This window comes from Ictalurus punctatus, chromosome 7, assembly GCF_001660625.3.
Source record: "Ictalurus punctatus breed USDA103 chromosome 7, Coco_2.0, whole genome shotgun sequence".
NCBI lineage: Eukaryota > Metazoa > Chordata > Actinopteri > Siluriformes > Ictaluridae > Ictalurus > Ictalurus punctatus.
Window position 1 is genome coordinate 29,757,600 of NC_030422.2, and position 18,661 is coordinate 29,776,260.

Sequence of the window (18,661 nt, forward strand, 5' to 3'; positions counted from 1 at the left end):
AAGCGGTATAGAAAATGGACGGATAGACGGACAGATATTCGTATCTGGGACTGGTTTTGGCACAAACAGTCGGTAATTCTGCCTATAATTTACTCACAGGGGGATGGAGACGCCAGATGGAACATGGCGATCTGGATGGAAATAAAGTTAGATGGGAATAAATAAATAAATAAATAAATAAATAAATAAATAAATAGGAAGTTTTCCCAGTACCGCATGTAAATTGAACCCTGTCCGGATAGAGCTAAAGTTCCGCTTTACATTATTGCTGTGCGAAGGTGCGGATGAGGGACGTGTTCAACTTTCGGCTTCACGTCCTCTTTAACCGAAAAAAAGTGCGCACGCACACACACACACGCGCGCACCACGTAAAGCAGCAAGGACACGCTTCCAAAATCCGTAGCACGACGAAGTCTTGCCATTCGGTCTGGAACATCATTGCTGTTACACAGGAACCGTATCAACATGCTCACCTTTCTCGAAGATCTCCTTCAGCACGCCACGCTTGATCAGCTCCTCCCGGCTCTGTCTCACCGACATCTCCCTCTCCAGAGCTGAGGACGCACAGACACGGATATCAATTCACATGATCAATAAATATCACTCACAAAAACAAAATGTTACAGAGAAACCACAAAAAGCGTGAACTCTCATCCTGAAAAACACGAGACCGACAAGTTACAGGCGACTCGAATGAACGCCTCCTTACAGAAAACGTCCGTCATATCACGCAGTTCAAACGTTCTTTTGAAGCCGTTATTGTGGATCGTTCATCGTACAAGTCTCTGTGATCGACTACAGAAGGAGAACGTATTGGAACGAGCGCATTGCTATTGACGTACACCTGTGATTTGCAGATGCACTACTGTCAGAGCTGCTGTTATAGAACAGTTTAAATCAACACCTTCTGACCAATCAGATTTGAGGATTTGAAAGCACAGTCCGCGCACACACGCGCACACACGCGCACACACGCGCACACACGCGCACACACGCGCACACACGCGCACACACGCGCACACACGCGCACACACGCGCACACACGCGCACACACGCGCACACACGCGCACACACGCGCACACACGCGCACACACACGCACACACACGCACACACACGCACACACACGCGCACACACACGCACACACACGCACACACACGCACACACACGCACACACACACACACACACCATGCTATGGGAGAAATAAGTATTGGATGCGTCAACATTTTTCAGTAAATATATTTCCAGTGAGGTTATTCACATGAAATTTTCACCAGACATCAGTGTTAACTCAAGAAATCCACAAATATAAAGAATTCACAACATTAAAGTCCATAAATAAAGTTATGTGTAATAAAGAGGAACGACACGGGAAAAAAGTATTGAACACGCTAACTGAAATGTATTTAATACTTAGTGGAGAAGTCTTTGTTTGTAATGACGCTTCAAGACACTTCCGGTATGAAGAAATGAATGTTCCGCAGTATTCAGGTGTGGTTTTTGGCCCGTTCTTCTAAACATGTTGTCTTTAAATCTTGTTTAATTGGAGTCAAGTCAGGTGATTGACGGGCCAATCTAACACCTTGATTTATTTCCTCTGAAACCAATTGAGAGTTATCTTTGCTGTATGCTTTGGATCGTTGTCCTGCTGGAAGTCCACCCACGTCTCATCATCATCCTGGTGGATGGCAGCAGATTCTTCTCAAGAATCTCCCAGTAAAGGGCTCCATTCATCGTCCCTTCAATTATAAGAAGTCTGCCAGTACCATGTGATGAAAAACAGCCCCACACCGTGATGCTTCACCTCCACACTTCACTGTTGGTGTAGTGTTTTTAGGGTGATGTGCAGTGACATTTCTTCTCCAAACATGGTGTGTAGTATCACAGCCGAAAAGTTCAATTCTGCTCTCGTCTGACCAGACTACACTCTCCCAGTATTTCATAGACTTGTCCAAATGAGTTGTAGCAAACTTTAAACGAGTTTCGACATGCCTTTTCTTTAGTAATGGAGTCTTGCATGTGAGCGTGAGCAGTGGAGAGCATTGCCTATTGTTTACTCTGTGACGATGGTACCTGCTGCCTCCAAGTGTTTCTGGAGCTCTTTCCGAGTGGTCCTTGGCTCTTAGGCTGTTCTTCTGACTCCCTGGTCAGAAATCTTGCGAGGAGCTCCTGTGCGTGGCCGGTTGATGACGGAGTGATGTTGCTTCCACTTGCACATAATGGCCCCAATGCTGCTTACTCAAGGATTCAGAAGTTTCTCAACAATAAGGCTCAACAGGTCTTGGGAGAGATCTTTGCTTTTACCCATCATGAGATGTTTCTTGTGTGACCCCTTGGTAACGAAAAGCCTTTTTACAGACCATCAATTTACTAACCCAGCTGATATTCACTTGCACAGATCGGGGGTGTAATTATTTATGGATTTCAGCTGGTTCCTTGCCTTGGGAACTGCTTTTTCTTAGCGTGTTCAATACTCCCCCCCACTTTATTTACGGACTTTAAATATTGTGAATTCTTTATATTTCCAGATTTCTTGAGTTAATACCGATGTCTGGTGAAAATTTCATGTGATTAGCCTCATGGGAAATATATTTACTGAAAAAAAAAATACATGTTGACGTGTCCAATATTAATTGCCCCCACTGTATATTGTATTATATTACATTACATGTATATATTATAAATAAGACCACAGAAGTGATTCGCAGGTAAATCTCCAAAGAAAGCAGCAAAGAAAAATAAAGCGTTTCCTTCAAGTCCAATCTTTTTTTCCTTGACACGCTTTATAAACATAAACGTCACATAAAGCACATACCGCCAATACACATTTTGTCAGAATATAGACTCTAGAACAATTTTAACCCATCAAAATGAACTCAAGTGCTTGAGGGCATCTTGATTAAATATCTGTTCATCCTCCAACAGCTGCAAACACAGTCACAGCAAAGAGTCGGCACGTTTAAAAATGACAAATTGTCCAATAGTCGCTGCTGATTCCGATCTCGTCGGTCATACTTCTGCCTACTTCGACGCGGTCCGTTAGGACGAATGGATTCTTTCGTTCCAAATCGGCCCGATTTCCTATCTCCAGAATAAAACGTATTCAGCTGCCCTCGTTTTTTCTCTTCCTCTTCTAGTTTCCTATATAGATCGTATACCGTATGATCTCAGCCACCATCATCGCTGGGACACCAACTCGCAGTGCTGTTTCTACGCTGAAGATTTTTGCCCCATCATGAATTGCATGGATTTTAAAAAGGAAGTCAAATCAGGGAATCGATTCGAGTCTTGATTCACCGATTCTTGATTCAAGAGGTATTTGGGAACTAAAAACAAAACCTATTCAACTCCATGCGTTGACAAAGAAGCTTGAAATCACTCGATCGAACTGCGGTTATAAAATGTGTGTGATAAAATGCATTACAATGACCCCTGAAAGATGTCTCGAACACTCACGTCCATCTGTTAGAGGTATTTATTCGAGCGGCGGCGATGATTGAATGACAGTATTCAATCCATGACGTCTGGTCCGGTCAAGTGTCTTCTGGTTGACGGAGGAATTATGGTTCATTCTGTATTGAGAAAGTCCGCCCGCAACTTACACGCTCGGCCCGTAATGCCGAGCTTACACGGTTAGAGAGACTCAAATGATGCTGGATGGATAACAAACGTCAACATCACAAACGAATCAAATTTTTTTACCCCCCAATTGCGTAACTTCAGAAATAAAAAACAGCCTTACATTGAATATCTAGATTCTCAGGTACGCTATAAAACCCGCTCCCTGGAATACCTACGAAACGTTACGCTGAGCAAGACTACAGCCTCATTACGCTATGACGGGAAGTGTTTTAGGACACACACACGGGATAAATGAATTCAGTTTTTAATACAAATGCAGATAAAAGACGCAAAGATAAAAAGTCAGCAGGTGCTGCAACGTGTGAAGTCTTACAGCGATGCCAAGTCTCAGCGCCACGGCTGTGCTATTTTTAGACAGTGGCAGCTGAGGGACTTTATCTCCAACCCCCCCCCTCCCGTACCACGCCGCACCCTCCGAAACGAGGCAGTTTTTGTCGCATTACTAATTCCAAAATCTGCAAGTTAAGGAAGTGAAAAAGAGAATTCTGCTTGCTGAGCACAAAGTTCCCTGCAGGCTGGAGAAATAATCCTAACTATGGAAAAGTGAAGGAATAGGATAAGAGTGTGTGTGACGTGCATGCAGAATACGCGTCCATGCTCAAAACTGTGTGTGTTCGCGTGCACTAATGGAAAATACACGTAGCATATAGAAGCAAGGTACGCATAGACACCTCACCTGGATGAATGATAGACTATTACTATTAAATAATAACAGTGGGACAAAAGGTCACGCTTGGTCACTCGGTGCTGCTCAGACCAACAACCGCCTCCGTGTAGGGAATGCTGGGCTCAATTCCTACACCAACACACAAAACTATTCGTCTAATACGATTATTAGTATTAGAGGACCAAAACCCAGCAGTGAGATTAAATCGCTGGACTAAATGGTAATATGGGATTAGATGGCGAGACCCAATGGCAGTCTTTGGACTAAATGGTTTTTGTTTGGTATTTGGGTTTAATCACCATACCAGCTTCAATGGCTAGTTGATGACGAATACAGGCATTCATCAGACAATTTCTGTACATCATGACTCTTTAAATACGCTCGTGATAAGAACGGTAAAAGTTTTCCTGGGTCCGTCTTACAAAACAAGTCTTTCAAAGTTTGACCTGATAAAAATGTGGTCTCTCATGACATTATAAATAGGGCAGGCTTTAAAAAGACGACGTGGTTTATGGTCAAAGGAGTGGTGCAATATTGACATTTCGATCATTCTTCATCCTTCAATAAATATCTGGTCTGACCTGCACGGCACCTTGTGTACACCGCTTGATCACGTCTAGTTTTAAAAGGGTAAGTGCTACAAAGTTCATTTCCATTAATTTGTTATTTTGACATTTTTCCTGTTCCACTTGCCATCTGTCGAATACACACACACACACACACACACACACACACACACACACACACACACACACACACACACACACAGGCGGATCAAGGCCAGAGGGTGGGATTTTGCGGTCTCTGATGGGTTCTGTGAGGGCTCTTTTTTGCAGCCATGTCTGCTTATTCATTGCCAAAAGATGCCACCATGTCCCGGAATCCAGCAGAAAACGACGCTGCGATTGTGTCTTTGCAACTGAATTTGAATGAAAAGATCAACAATGATCAGATGGCCAGTGCTTGGAGGCAGGATTTCGAGTCAGTAAACACCATGACGTTCCGTTCCTTCGCATTATCAATATGTTCCAAGTCAAGAAGTAGAGCACAGAGCACAGGCTTGTACTGTAAAAGGTAGAACTTTGGTCTGGAATAAGGGCGCCATAGCGTTGGATGATGATATACTGCTGCTGCAGATACTCAGATTTCTATTTTGGAACCATCTGTGTATACAGGACTGTGGTAGGGGAAAGGCGTCTTATGACAGATATACTTTTAGAATACAGGATCTCACAAAAGTGAGTACACCCCTCACATGTTTGTAAATATTTGATGATATCTTTTCATGTGACGACACTGAAGAAACGACACTTTGCTACAATGTATAGTAGTGAGTGTACAGCTTGTGTAACAGTGTAAATTTGCTGTCCCCTCAAAATAACTCAACACACAGACATTAATGTCTAAACCGCTGGCAACAAAAGTGAGTACACCCCTAAGTGAAAATGTCCAAATTGGGCACAATTAGCCATTTTCCCTCCCCGGTGTCATGTGACCTGTTAGTGTTACAAGGTCTCAGGTGTGAATGGGAGCAGGTGTGTTAAATTTGGTGTCATCGCTCTCACACTCCCTCATACTGGTCACTGGAAGTTCAACATGGCACCTCATGGCAAAGAACTCTCTGAGGATCTGAAAAAAGAATTGTTGCTCTACATAAAGATGGCCTAGGCTATAAGAAGATTGCCAAGACCCTGACACTGAGCTGCAGCACGGTGGCCAAGACCATACAGCGGTTTAACAGGACAGGTTCCACTCAGAACAGGCCTCGCCATGGTCGACCAAAGATGATGAGTGCACGTGCCAGCGTCATATCCAGAGGTCGTCTTTGGGAAATAGACGTATGAGTGCGGTCAGCATTGCTGCAGAGGTTGAAGGGGTGGGGGGGTCAGCCTGTCAGGGCTCAGACCATACACAGCACACTGCATCAAATTGGTCTGCATGGCTGTCGTCCCAGAAGGAAGCCTCTTCTAAAGATGATGCACAAGAAAGCCCGCAAACAGTTTGCTGAAGACAAGCAGACTAAGGACATGGATTACTGGAACCATGTCCTGTGGTCTGATGAGACCAGGATAAACTTATTTGGTTCAGATGGTGTCAAGCGTGTGTGGTGGCAACCAGGTGAGGAGTACAAAGACAAGTGTGTCTTGCCTACAGTCAAGCATGGTGGTGGGAGTGTCATGGTCTGGGGCTGCATGAGTGCTGCCGGCACTGGGGAGCTACAGTTCATTGAGAGAACCATGAATGCCAACATGTACTGTGACATACTGAAGCAGAGACTGATCAGTATGCAGTATTCCAGCATGATAACGACCCCAAACACACCTCCAAGACCACCACTGCCTTGCTAAAGAAGCTGAGGGTGAAGGTGAAGGGGTGGCCAAGCATGTCTCCAGACCTAAACCCCATTGAGCATCTGTAGGGCATCCTCAAACGGAAGGTGGAGGAGCACAAGGTCCCCATGCCTTGTTCTTGTCGGCTATAGCTCGTCGCCCGACCGCTTCAGATATTTAACATGGCAAATATCTGTCTGCCATCGGCAATGTGCCAGCGAGCCTCCTAGATGTGTCAGAGTAGCGCACACAGAATGATCGACTGCCAATTGGCGAACGCCGATTTGCCTCCAAATCAAAAGGGTTTTGTCGGCGAGCTCAGCGACTTGCAAATCGGCTTAAAATAGTGTGAACTAGGCTTTCGAGTTTGAGCATTCGTTAATCAGCTAATTCATTCAATTGTGCTTTTTTTTAACCATTATCCTTATATTCATGAGGTTATGAAGGAATGAGGCGATGGGCTCAGCACATTGTAAACCAGGTAAATGTCAAAGTCCAGAAAAGAAGCGATCTTTGCAGTCCTCTGGGTCATGATACCATCACGACTGCTCCCCGCGTTCTCCCAGATGGTGCCAGTGTGTTGGTTTGCACAGCTTACATGCATTTAAATTGATTTGGATTCCAGTTCATATGAACTCATTTGAATGATGACTATTAATGAGTTCTCACAGTCTCAAATGGTCTGTCATGACCAGGATGCCAGATGTATATCATTCAGGCAGGTGAGCCCAAAATCAAACGTCACTGACTGTTAATCAGTGAATCAGACCCTGTGATTCAGAACGTTCTGCACTTTACATGCTAAATGTCTACCAGCCATTCTCAAACAGTCATTCTGCCAGGTCAAAAATTTTAAAAAGTGTAACTAGCAAGAGGTTTATGATATAACTTGACCAGCTAAACTTCCTGAATGGTACACTCGGAGATGTTATGCAAGTCCTTGGCATGCTTTTTTGGGTTAGCATGTGCTCCAAAAACTCCTGAGAGATCAAACTAGGACCCTTAAAAATTAAAATATAAGCCAGAACACAGGAATGTGAATGCTGCAATACAGAACTTGATAAGGGTGATCCAATATTACCTGATTAGATAGAAATAAATGAAATAATCTGGACCAGGAAATAAAACATTGTGTATAGTAAATGGTGTAACTAAAGGATTGGACTAAATGCTAATAAGTAGGACAAAATGCTTTGATCAAATGATAAATGGATTAAATGGTCTAAGCAAATAAGAAGAGCCGAACTAAATGGTGGGCCAAAGTGTAGTGGCTGGACCAAATGAAATGAACGCTATCAGTGAATGAATGCAAAAACAGTAATGGTTTCACCACATGGTAAAGAGTGAAGCAAATATTGGGATTAAATGGTAAAAGTCAGACTAAACAGTTGGACTAAATGAGAATTCTTGGACTAAATGGCGGGACCAAATGGTGATGGCGGGACCAAATGGTGATGGCGGGACCAAATGGCGGGACCAAATGGTGATGGCGGGACTAGATGGCGGGACTAAATGGCGATGGCGGGACTAGATGGCGGGACTAAATGGCGGGACCAAATGGTAATGGTGGGACCAAATGGTAACGGTGGGATTAAATGGCGGGACCAAATGGTAACGGTGGGACCAAATGGTAACGGTGGGATTAAATGGCAGGACCAAATGGTAACGGTGGGACTAAATCGTAAGAGTTGGACTAAACAGTGGAAGTAAATGAAGAAGTTTAAGTAAATGGTGGGAACAAATGGTAACCAAGTGGTTGGCCTAAACCTTGGGACTACATGCTAATAGTAATCATGGAACTAAATGGTTAGTCTAAATGCTAAGCATTGTAGATGAAAGAGGTCATGCATACGTTTGAAAGTTATTGCGAACATACACAGGGGTTTTACACTGACCTTTACTTTACTAAGTGATTGGAGTGTTTCAGATTTAAACTACACCAACACTGCATGTCTAGCATTTAATAAACAGTGAAGTAAACTGTAAAAAGAAATGCCAGTGATTCATCCTAGTTCCTTTCTTTCTACAGAGACTTTAGGTCAGAACCACCAACAGATATCTAAGAGAAGCTCATATAAAAACAGAGACTCGCTGGTGCAAAAAAAAAAAAAACATGAGTCAGAGAGCCAGTCATCAGAGCAAATGTTGAACACAAAAGGAGAACGCAGCACAGATAACACAAAGCTATTCAGTTCGAAAGTACTGACTCCGAGACGCCTTTTCAGCGTCATTGTTTTTCCACCAAGACATTATATTTTTAGAGTTCTGATAATGACCTCGTTAGGAAGCGGAATATAGAAACGTACACTATTGAGATGTAGCGAATTTGTAGCCATTAAGAAAAACCTCACAAGCTTAACAACCGGAATACTACTCAATTTATTTCTCCATGCCTAAAAAAAGGGGGGGAAAACAAACAAACAAACAAACAAACATCTAAGCAAACAATGCCGCAACAAATGAACAGATTCATGTTTAAATCATATTAGAGTCAATATCAATGACTTCCTATTTATAGTTCTTCCCTCCTCATACGTACACTGTTTGCATGGTTGTGACCCAAATTAAAGGCGAGCTCCACTTCTGAGAAGGTCACACTGCTGATGAATTAAAAAAAGGTTTAACACCGCTTTGTTTTCCAGATTAAATATATGCATGATCATCTTTGCACCAGGATTAACAAGCATGGATGCACGAGTCGGTACAATAATAGTGCAGACTAGATCGATACCGATCATTAATACGGATACCTGTATCAGGTAGCGGTCCAAGACAAAACAAAAAACAAGACATCATCCGATACCGTGCGATACTACGAGACGCAAGTCTAGCGTACGCGGTCATGCTCGTGAACAGAAGTACATGAAACGACATGGATAAACTACGCAGCATTAACAAGCGTGGTCATTAAAAGCGAGCACAACGCCGTGCCGTGATCGATTTGCACGCAAACAAATTCTTCGTGAGCCTGGAGCGGTGAAGCGGAGCGTTCAGAGAACTCGTCGCAAGCGAACGCGTTTCAGATTAGCACGCGGTGAGCCGTGTACACTTCCAGAGTGTACATTTTGCTCACAAGTCAAAGCGCATTTCACACCTTAAACGTGAAACTCAGCATGTGGATTATACATGCTAGCAGCAACGCTGGCTAGCCAAGAGAAGGAAACCTACAGATGAAGAGTTACAGGGGAATAACAGTTAAACGAAGGGAGTCGAATACGATTTGAACGCATTTTTAAAGTTTTACTCATTAAGCCCTCGCCCATTTACACAAAGCTCCGCCCCCAAAACTTAGTGGTTCGACTAGAGTTAGCAGGCTAACTCGAGTTAGGACATTCAACTGCTCGAAAGCAGAGTGACGCTATGAACACGCAATTTCTCCTCGTTACGATTTATAAGGATGTGAAGGTGCATTAGGGGCGTGTCTGTAAAATGACTGACAGGAAGCCAGGTTTCCGAACTCCTCCCCCCCCCCCCCCCCCTCCTCAGCTACATAACACACTTGCTCAGAGACAATTGATTCAATTATTATTTCTTAGCATTTCTGCGTGCTAATTTTTCTAGCAAGAAATAAACAAAGAAACGGCGACTATTGCACCTTTAAATCTTTTTATCAAGAAATGTTGTACAGTAGGACGCCATCTGTCATTCATTCGCTTCCAATATGTAGGTTACGGTATTGCAGCCAAAAAAAACCAAAAAAAAAAACCAAAGAGAGAGAAAAACAAAACAGTCATACTGGTGATCAGACTGGAAGGACCATTGTGTCTGTTGTTTATATAAATCACTAAACATGTTTATAAAAAAATTAAAAATAAAAAAAAGCTTGCAGTGCACGTCATTTCAAATTCCTTTTGTCAGACTGCACAGGAAGTGGTCCAAAAAAGAGGAAATAATTAAATAAACGAAAGATTCAATTTTATATTTAAAATTGACGCATCTCGGGCGTCAGACTCAAGAAGTGTTTTTCAGGAAACAGGTAAGAATCAGGCTAGACTGGAAAGGCAGGTCAAATCAATTTGCATGACGAAGTCTAAAGAAAAGGTAATCTAGCAGACAGAAGAATGTGAACATGACATTTAAGTGCCAGGAAAAAAAGAAAAGAAAAAGTTAAATGGGATAAAACTATCCCTTAGGATCGTCTACTACTGGTTCTTCTGTGCATGGGTCACTACCTCAAAATGCACTGGAGTCACGTCCATGTCTTCAGACTGCTGCTGAAGTCAGCAAATCACTTCCATTAAGGCCGATGCTTATGAACCACTCGTCATGAGACGACAACTGGGGGAAGGGAAAAGACTATGCTGAGGTGTTCATCCCCCTACAATCTCTTCTTCTCACCCACAACCCTTTATTTACGTAGAACCTGGTCTTTTAGTCTTTGTAAAACCCTTACCAACTCTTACATTTCCCCAATCTGGCATCTACTTTCCAATAACAGCAGTGGGGTCCATGCACATAACCACGGCAGTGAGTATTATTGTGTTGCTGTGGCTGGATGTAATACAAGAATCCGACGATTCTGTGCAGGACTGGGGCGTGAAGACTACGGTACATCAGAAATCTGACGTCAAAGCCGTCATCATTTACAGTATAAAGGGGACAAAACGGGAGCCGTTGATCGGATGGACGCACCAACTACCCTCGATGGAGGTCCTGTGCAAGATTGTCTAATCTGTTATGGTCCGTGCGGTCTTGAGTTCTTTGCTTACATGGTTGCTATGCAAAAAAAGATTTCTGCCCATCAAATCCACTCCTTGCCTGCCTTCTTTATTTACAAACCATGACGGCTAGACGCAACTCAAGACTCTTAAGACAGGCCGAGGAAAGCCGAACGCAGAAGATAACCAAGTACCTTCCTGGTGGAAGAATCAGAGACCTCACAGCCACACTTAGAGATCTGGAAAGATGGCCTTACTGCAGAAACGATCACTGCAAAATGCTAACCTGGCTAACAAACATGGAATACCACAGCTGCAAAAAAGGGGTCAACTTTGATTCAGTGCTAGTCGCATACAGTACTGCGATGTTTCGAGTACCGTGGGTCCAGGCCACAGTGGGTTTACCGACTGACCGAACGATTATTTGACTGAATGGCTGACTGACAGTCTGTCACCGCTCCAGTGGCGTCTGCTGCCAGTCACAGCAACAGCAGTTCGTTTTAACTGATGAGTCAGTTCGAGATTCACACTCTCCTCTCAGCTCTGCACCAAGAGTCAATTCACAGCCCTCCGAGAATTCACGAGGAGAAAAGAAAAGAAAAAAACACACCAAAATCGACACCAGACCAACACAAGGCAAACACACATTTCCCACAGATGTGTATGAGAAAGCAGGACAGGCTGGCAGACATGACCTCAAATGGAAACCAAAAAAAAGGAGAGAGTGATGGAATGGAATAATACTTCACTTAGGATTTGATGATTTAGATCTGTGCTTCCACAGATCTGCACACTCAAGGAAAATGAATAAATAAATAAATAAAATCCTCCAAGACTCCTCCGAGGTTCTTAGTGAAGGTTTCTTAGCTTCCTTAGGAAGCCCGATTTGGAAAACCACATTTTTCCAAAAATAAAAATAAAAAGGGTTCCTTTAGCAAGACCAACCAAAGAACCCTTCAGGGTGCAAACCTATTTTATTTATTTATTTATTTATTTTAAAAGTGTATAATTTTGGTCAGGTTCTCAACCTTGGCCCTGTACTTCCTGTTGCGCTGTCTACCCTGATGCATCCATGTTGCCTCCGGAATGACCTTTTACTAATCTGATCAGCTTTCTGCTGTTATATAGCTCTCATCCAATGCTCTGAACCATCGAGACATCAAAGCGCAATCCTGCAAACGTTTTCCCCATCTGGATCATCATTTGGCGCTTCTTAGATCTGTGGCGCTAATGAAAGTTATCTTTTGTGATTTCCTGCTTTAGCCAAACTGGTAACCTTCAAGCCGGTGACCTCAAGCGCTTCTTCTCCCAACACCTCGCCGTGTCTCAGATTTGCCGGGGGTGGTCTAGTAATGCAAGTGATTACTGACAGGATTGAATATCGGTTTCACCCCCCTCCCCCGATCACCCCCACAATTCACTGGTTCCCTGGATCAAAACAAGCACACGGAGCACTTCTTCTCCCAACACCTCGCCGTGTCTCAATCGATCAGCCAAGTGAAAAGCCCTCGTGTTTTCCTTTTTCTACCTGGCCCTGACGGTTCTGGTTCGCTGCAGAATATACAACAAAGGCGGAGTAAAAATAGCCGGCTAGGAGAAAACTCTAGCGCTTTGCCTGAATCGATTCTCTGCTGCTGTTGCTGCTGCTGCTGCTGCCGCCGCCGCTTCAACCAGCCTGCAGCAGAGCTGACAGCTTAACCCACATTCTTCCTGCCGTCTCCAGCTCAGGAAACGGAGTAAGACAAAGGCTCGGGCTTTTATACATTCCCTTTCTGCAAGATCATTGCGGATTTGATGGAAATCACATTATAATTCTCCGTAATGGAAAGCGATCATACGAAGCACTTCAAAAAGCGCTGATCTTGATGTAGCAGAGAATAAGGAAAAAAAAAAAAAAAAAAAAAAATTAAAAACCCACAAGAACTTTTCAAAAATGGAGGGGGAAAAGAACAAAAAAAAAAAAACCCTTCAAACAGGAGGAAAATGAAGCCCGCAGGGGGATCTGATGTATAGTTCTTGCCCACAGGATGCTAAATGCAGCTCTCAATTCTTCTGCACTATTGATTCGGCTGTGCAGGCTATTTTTAAAACAGCGTAGAGGCTATTCGAGGTTAGCAGTGTGATCGTGTGATCATGTGATCGATGACCTGTGCTTGGGAAGATGGTGAGACAAGTCTCAAAAACTTTATATAAAAAAAAAAAATAAAAAAATAAAGCTTCACTGCTCAACCGATCGGTCCTGCGCATCAACAAACAAGCAAACAGAAGACAAAACTTCCACGATTTATACGGACGGATCTGGGTTATCCGATTATTCACGTGGCCGTGCGCTGAGCAAACAGGAAATCCGATGAAATACAGGTCAGATATCCAGGTTATCGACTCCAGGTTGGGAAGAGTGACCGTGCTGCTCGTCACACATCACACCACCACCCGGTCACTGATTATTTTCCTGGTACAGCACACCCCGAGCGTTTTTATTTCATAACGCTTAACAAGCTGCTAGATTCATTCATTCATTTATTTATTTATTTTTTTTTTTTTAAAAGCGCTCGCCCTGCTGGAAAACATAATTAAACAAATAAGCGTCTACTCGTAGAAACGAAGCACTAAGAGGCTAAACGACTCGTGTAGAAGCAGAGCACTGGCTTCTAATCACACTGATCACTTTTACTGTACATGCAAATGCACTTAACGTTATTACCGCCACTGCTCTCGGCACATCGGCCACGTTATAAACGTCTCGGCGGAGCCTCGAAACGCGATTCTCGGAAAAGAACGCGTTACGCGTTTAATTCCAAATCGGAACCACCTGCTAGATTATTGATATCTTGGCACTGTTATTGAAAATAAAATAATGGAGTGCAGTAACACACACACACACACACACACACACACACACACACACACACACACACACACACACTCCACCTCCCACCTGCTGAGGTCTGCTTGAACTTCTCGCTCTTCTTCTTCCTCCACTTCCAGGGCTTGAAGAGTCGGCCGAGCGTGGCGAACTTGCTCCTGCGGCGAATCGGCGGCGTGTGCGTGCCGGACACGAGCGACTCGGAACGCATGGCAGCCAGCCGCTCCACCTCCTCCGCTGGAGAGGAAAGAAGGAAAATAAATACATTTTTAAAAAAACCACAGCTAGACACTGCTCACGATGACGCTTCATTCTCACTGTGATCCTGAAACGACTCTTAATTGTGTGAAACCTGTGCGAAAAACTCCAAGTCTGGTGATATCAGAAGCGCGAGACCGGCGTGAACGCCTCAACTCCGAGCTCGGGTTTAAGTCGCGGATAAAACGGTGGTTTTCCGCAGTAATGCAGCGGAGTGGACCTTCATTTCGTGTCCGGTTGAGATCGGTGTGATGCATTGTTCACGTGTGCATTTGTTTAGCGGTGCAATACGATGACAAATATTCATATCTGTATTCAGATTTGAACCCAAAGTGGGTGTGGCCTAATCCTGATAGGTTTTGGTTGTTTTTTAAAAAAAATATTTAAAAAAAAAAGGAACCTTCCACAATGTCCTTGGAAATACTACATCCATCCGTTAATTCTCCCACACTGCTCATCCTACAAGGGGTCACAGGCAGCCTGGAGCCTATCCCAAGGAACTTCCCAAGGGTACAAGGCAGGGGACACCTTGGACAGGGTGCCAACCCAATCTGGAAATGCCAAATCAGCCTATGATGCACGTCTCTGGACTGGGGGATTAAACCGGAGTACTGGAGGAAACCCGTGAAGCATGGGGAGCAGACGCACACAGGGTAGATGTAGGATTCAAACCCCACCCCACCACACACACCCCCCCACACACCCCAGAGGTGCAAGGCATACGTGCTAACCGCTAAGCCACCGTGCCCCTGAAAATAAATACTACCTGCGCTACTTTTCTCTTGCATCCTATGGGATCCCAGTCCCACTGCACACCTCAAAGACAGACAGAAAGAAAGAATACAGTACCTCCTAATCGTAGCCATTTAAAAACCACATGATCTGTTCATTCAGAATAACGTTCGTGTGTCGGAAAGATTTCTCCCTCGAACACCAGAGCCTGAATATATTACTGCAGTACTGGTGGCACTTTACCGCTTCCTGTCCAATACAGAATTCATTTCAAAGCCATTTGATGTGTTTATACAGCTATAAAATGGACTAGCGCCTTCGGTGGAACCGCATACGCTCCACAACCGTGTCCAAGATCATCAGACGCTGGAGTACTTCCTGTTCCGAGAACAAAAACAATAAAGAAGTTATGTTTAATCTATATTCGCTCAACGCGAACCGCGGCCCCCCGAGCCACAAGACGTCCAGCAAACGTCTGCGCTCAGCGATTTTTAAAAAGCAGCTTAAAACATACATGTATGTGTATTAGGTATGCCTTGTATTTAACTGCAATATTATCATCATTATTAGAATGCTGATTGCGTTCAATATTTTATTTCACATTTTAAAACTCTACAATTTCCTTCTTCACTCAATTCCTCCTTACTACTTTGTCCTATTTACTTATTTTTCTTTGTAAAGCACTTTGAGCAGCATTTAATGCACCAAAATGTGCAATATAAAGTTTTAATCATCACCATCACCACAGTAAGCCTAACAAAGACACTGCTCGTCATTGGGAACAGTAACTCCTGTGCTTCCTGCCAGACTTTGTCTTAACATCATAACATGTTCTGTGTACAGTTTAATTCCAACTACTGATGGGCAAGTATTACATTTTACTTGAGCATGGTTTAAAAAAAAAATAATAATTGTAATAGACATTAAATTGTATTGTAAAACTTACTCCTCGGTTCGAGCGAGCTTCATCTGCCATGTTTTTTTTTTGGGTTTTTTTTTTGTTTTTTTGGTGAACAGACTTACTGAATGACATTTTACAAAAAGTAAACACACAATATTCTTTGTCCGGTCTGGAACTTCGTCCCGTCATCCTCCCGAGACCGTATATATGGAACGTGCTGTATATTACAGAGAATTGTATGGTTTGTTTATTTATTTATTTATTTATTTATTTATTTGAGACTCGACTAGCTCCAAATGCTAACACGGACATCTCGAGCTTTGGAGAAAGAATTTTTTTTACCCCCCCCCCCCCCCCCCCCCCCCCCCCCCCCCCCCCCCCAATGCAACGCAATGATCAGCAAAATGACTCTAATCGGGGGGGACAAGGATTAGTCCATTCATTTCCCCACGCTTTTCTAAAGGACTCGAACGCAACATTAAAAGACTCTTTCAAACTTTTTCCTAATTAAAAAAAATAAATAAATTAAGAAAAAAAAAAAACAAAAAAACTCCAACATAACACAGGTTTATGTTTTATTTATATATAAATAAATAAATAAATAAAAAGACATCTCTGAACATTCACTCCAAACCTTAAACATCCAGACATGTCAAAGTGTCCTATCAGAACAAGGTGACAGCTAACGTATTTTTACAGTAAATCCATACTTTACAAAGTGAGAATTATTCCCACTCCAGTGTATAGTATTTTTCAACCAGGCTCCATTTTCTCCACATCATTTGTAAGAGTGGCTTTTATTGCGATTTCCTCCATATAGCGTGTTTACACTGGAACAAAACGCTTCTTCACGACCTAGAAAAGCTCACCTTTAATATTCATGATACGCTCGTCTTGGTTTTGTTCGATCACATTCTTCAAAGAAGTTGCTTTTTGAACGCTTTTGCCCAAGCATCTATAATATGATGAATTTTATAAATAAATAAATAAATAAATAAATAAATAAAGAAGGGAATCACAGACAAAATCCCTGACCGTAGCTCGGTTTCTTGTTTCGTTTCTCCGTCAGTTCTCTCAGTTACACGTCGGGTAAAAAGAGACGAGACGTCCACCACGGAGATCCAGAAGAGAGTTAACCAAGCGGAATTGCAGATGCAACTTAAAAGTAGGCCGAACCACAATCCAAACACAAACCTGTAAATATTTACAGCCATGAGGCTCAAATTCCTCTTTCAAAACATCTCAATAAAGCATCTGAAACAACTTGAAAGCATGATGCCAATGAAATGTGAATGATCATCTTGGCTAAAGAAGAAAAAAAAAAAGTCATATTTTCATCTGGTCTCATAAACCGAGGAGAGATCTCAGAGGGCTCAGGATTCTTTACCAATCAAATCGTGTTACACGCTGAGCTTCAGTGCTCAGAACAATAAACCGACCTCTGACACACACACACACACACACACACAAGGGCATTTGAATGATTTTGGCATTTCAGGGAAGGATAGAGAAAAAAAACGCGCATTGGTTTGAATGCTTGATGTTGAAGCATAAAAACGCAAATATTCGCTCTAATGCAGAATTGTAAGCCAGATGTTTTATAATAAGCAATTTGGTCACATCTGCATGCAGATGAAAAAGGATGGAACAATGCACAGGGGGGATTCCAGTGCTGGTGAAGATGAAGGATGGGGATGGGATTGGGAATGGTGATGGTGGTGATGGTGGTGATGGTGGTGATGGTAATGGTGGTGGTTGCGCCGCAGCATGGAGCGACTCACCGTCTTGCGCGTCGGTGGCGCGGCTGCAGTTCCCGCAGATGTGCTTGATTTCTTTACCGATGTGGCAGTGAATGATGAAGGGCACGGTGCCGTGCTGGTGCTGCTGTTTCCGGGGATCTGCGTTCCCTTTTTTACCGTTCAGATTCATCATCCTGACCAGGCAGAAGCCTTTCTGCTTGGCCTTGTGCGCAGGAGCCGGAGGCGGAGCGGGCGCGGTGCTGCTGCTGGTGGTGGTGATGGTGGTGTTGGTGGTGTATCCGCCGTTAAAGCGGTTCCCGGGGGCGCAAGCCGCCATACCAAAGCTCGCTGACTTAAGCATGGAGGAGGAACCGAATCGGTAGCGCGTCTCTACGCAGAAATATGGCTTCTTTTTGTTTTTAATCCAATTCTTTCCGCCACGAATACGCGCACTATCTTCCGACGTCTCTACCGCTTACCCAGAACGCACCTGAGATCTCATTTCGGATTCTCTGGCACAGGTGAGCGGTGAAAAAGCTGACCCTGTGATCCGGTGTTTCAGCGCAGCACTAAAACCGCAGCAGCTCCGCTCCCTTTTCTAATAACTACGAGTGATTCACCAACGAATCGGTTCCCTGTGAACGGCTCTTTTTGAGGTACTCGATGGAATCGATTCGCGCAATCGGATGAATCCTAAGCTGTTTCTCGTCACGCCATGCACAACAATGCAAAACTATCACCTAATAACTTCGTTTCCCTTCCCTGGAAGACACACAACCTTCTCACGGGAATTTCCCTGGGCTTCACACCCTTCTCACAAGTAGTGCACGTGTCTTTATTTTTCTTACTTGATTTCTCACATGTAGGG

The 18,661-nt window shown here is 43.5% G+C and overlaps 1 protein-coding gene across 1 annotated transcript in view; it reads right to left on the reverse strand.

Moving 5' to 3' along the window:
* The window catches only part of LOC108267725 (phosphatase and actin regulator 1), a 46,835-nt gene extending 28,410 nt beyond the window's left edge, over positions 1-18,425 (reverse strand). The window contains exons 1-3 of the mRNA XM_017472084.3: positions 17,836-18,425; positions 14,236-14,400; positions 474-554 (exon numbers count right to left, since the gene is read on the reverse strand). Coding sequence (XP_017327573.1) covers positions 474-554; positions 14,236-14,400; positions 17,836-18,154 — 565 coding nt within the window. The 5' untranslated portion in view covers positions 18,155-18,425. The remainder of the gene's footprint in view (positions 1-473; positions 555-14,235; positions 14,401-17,835) is intronic.
* Positions 18,426-18,661: the final 236 nt, after the last annotated feature.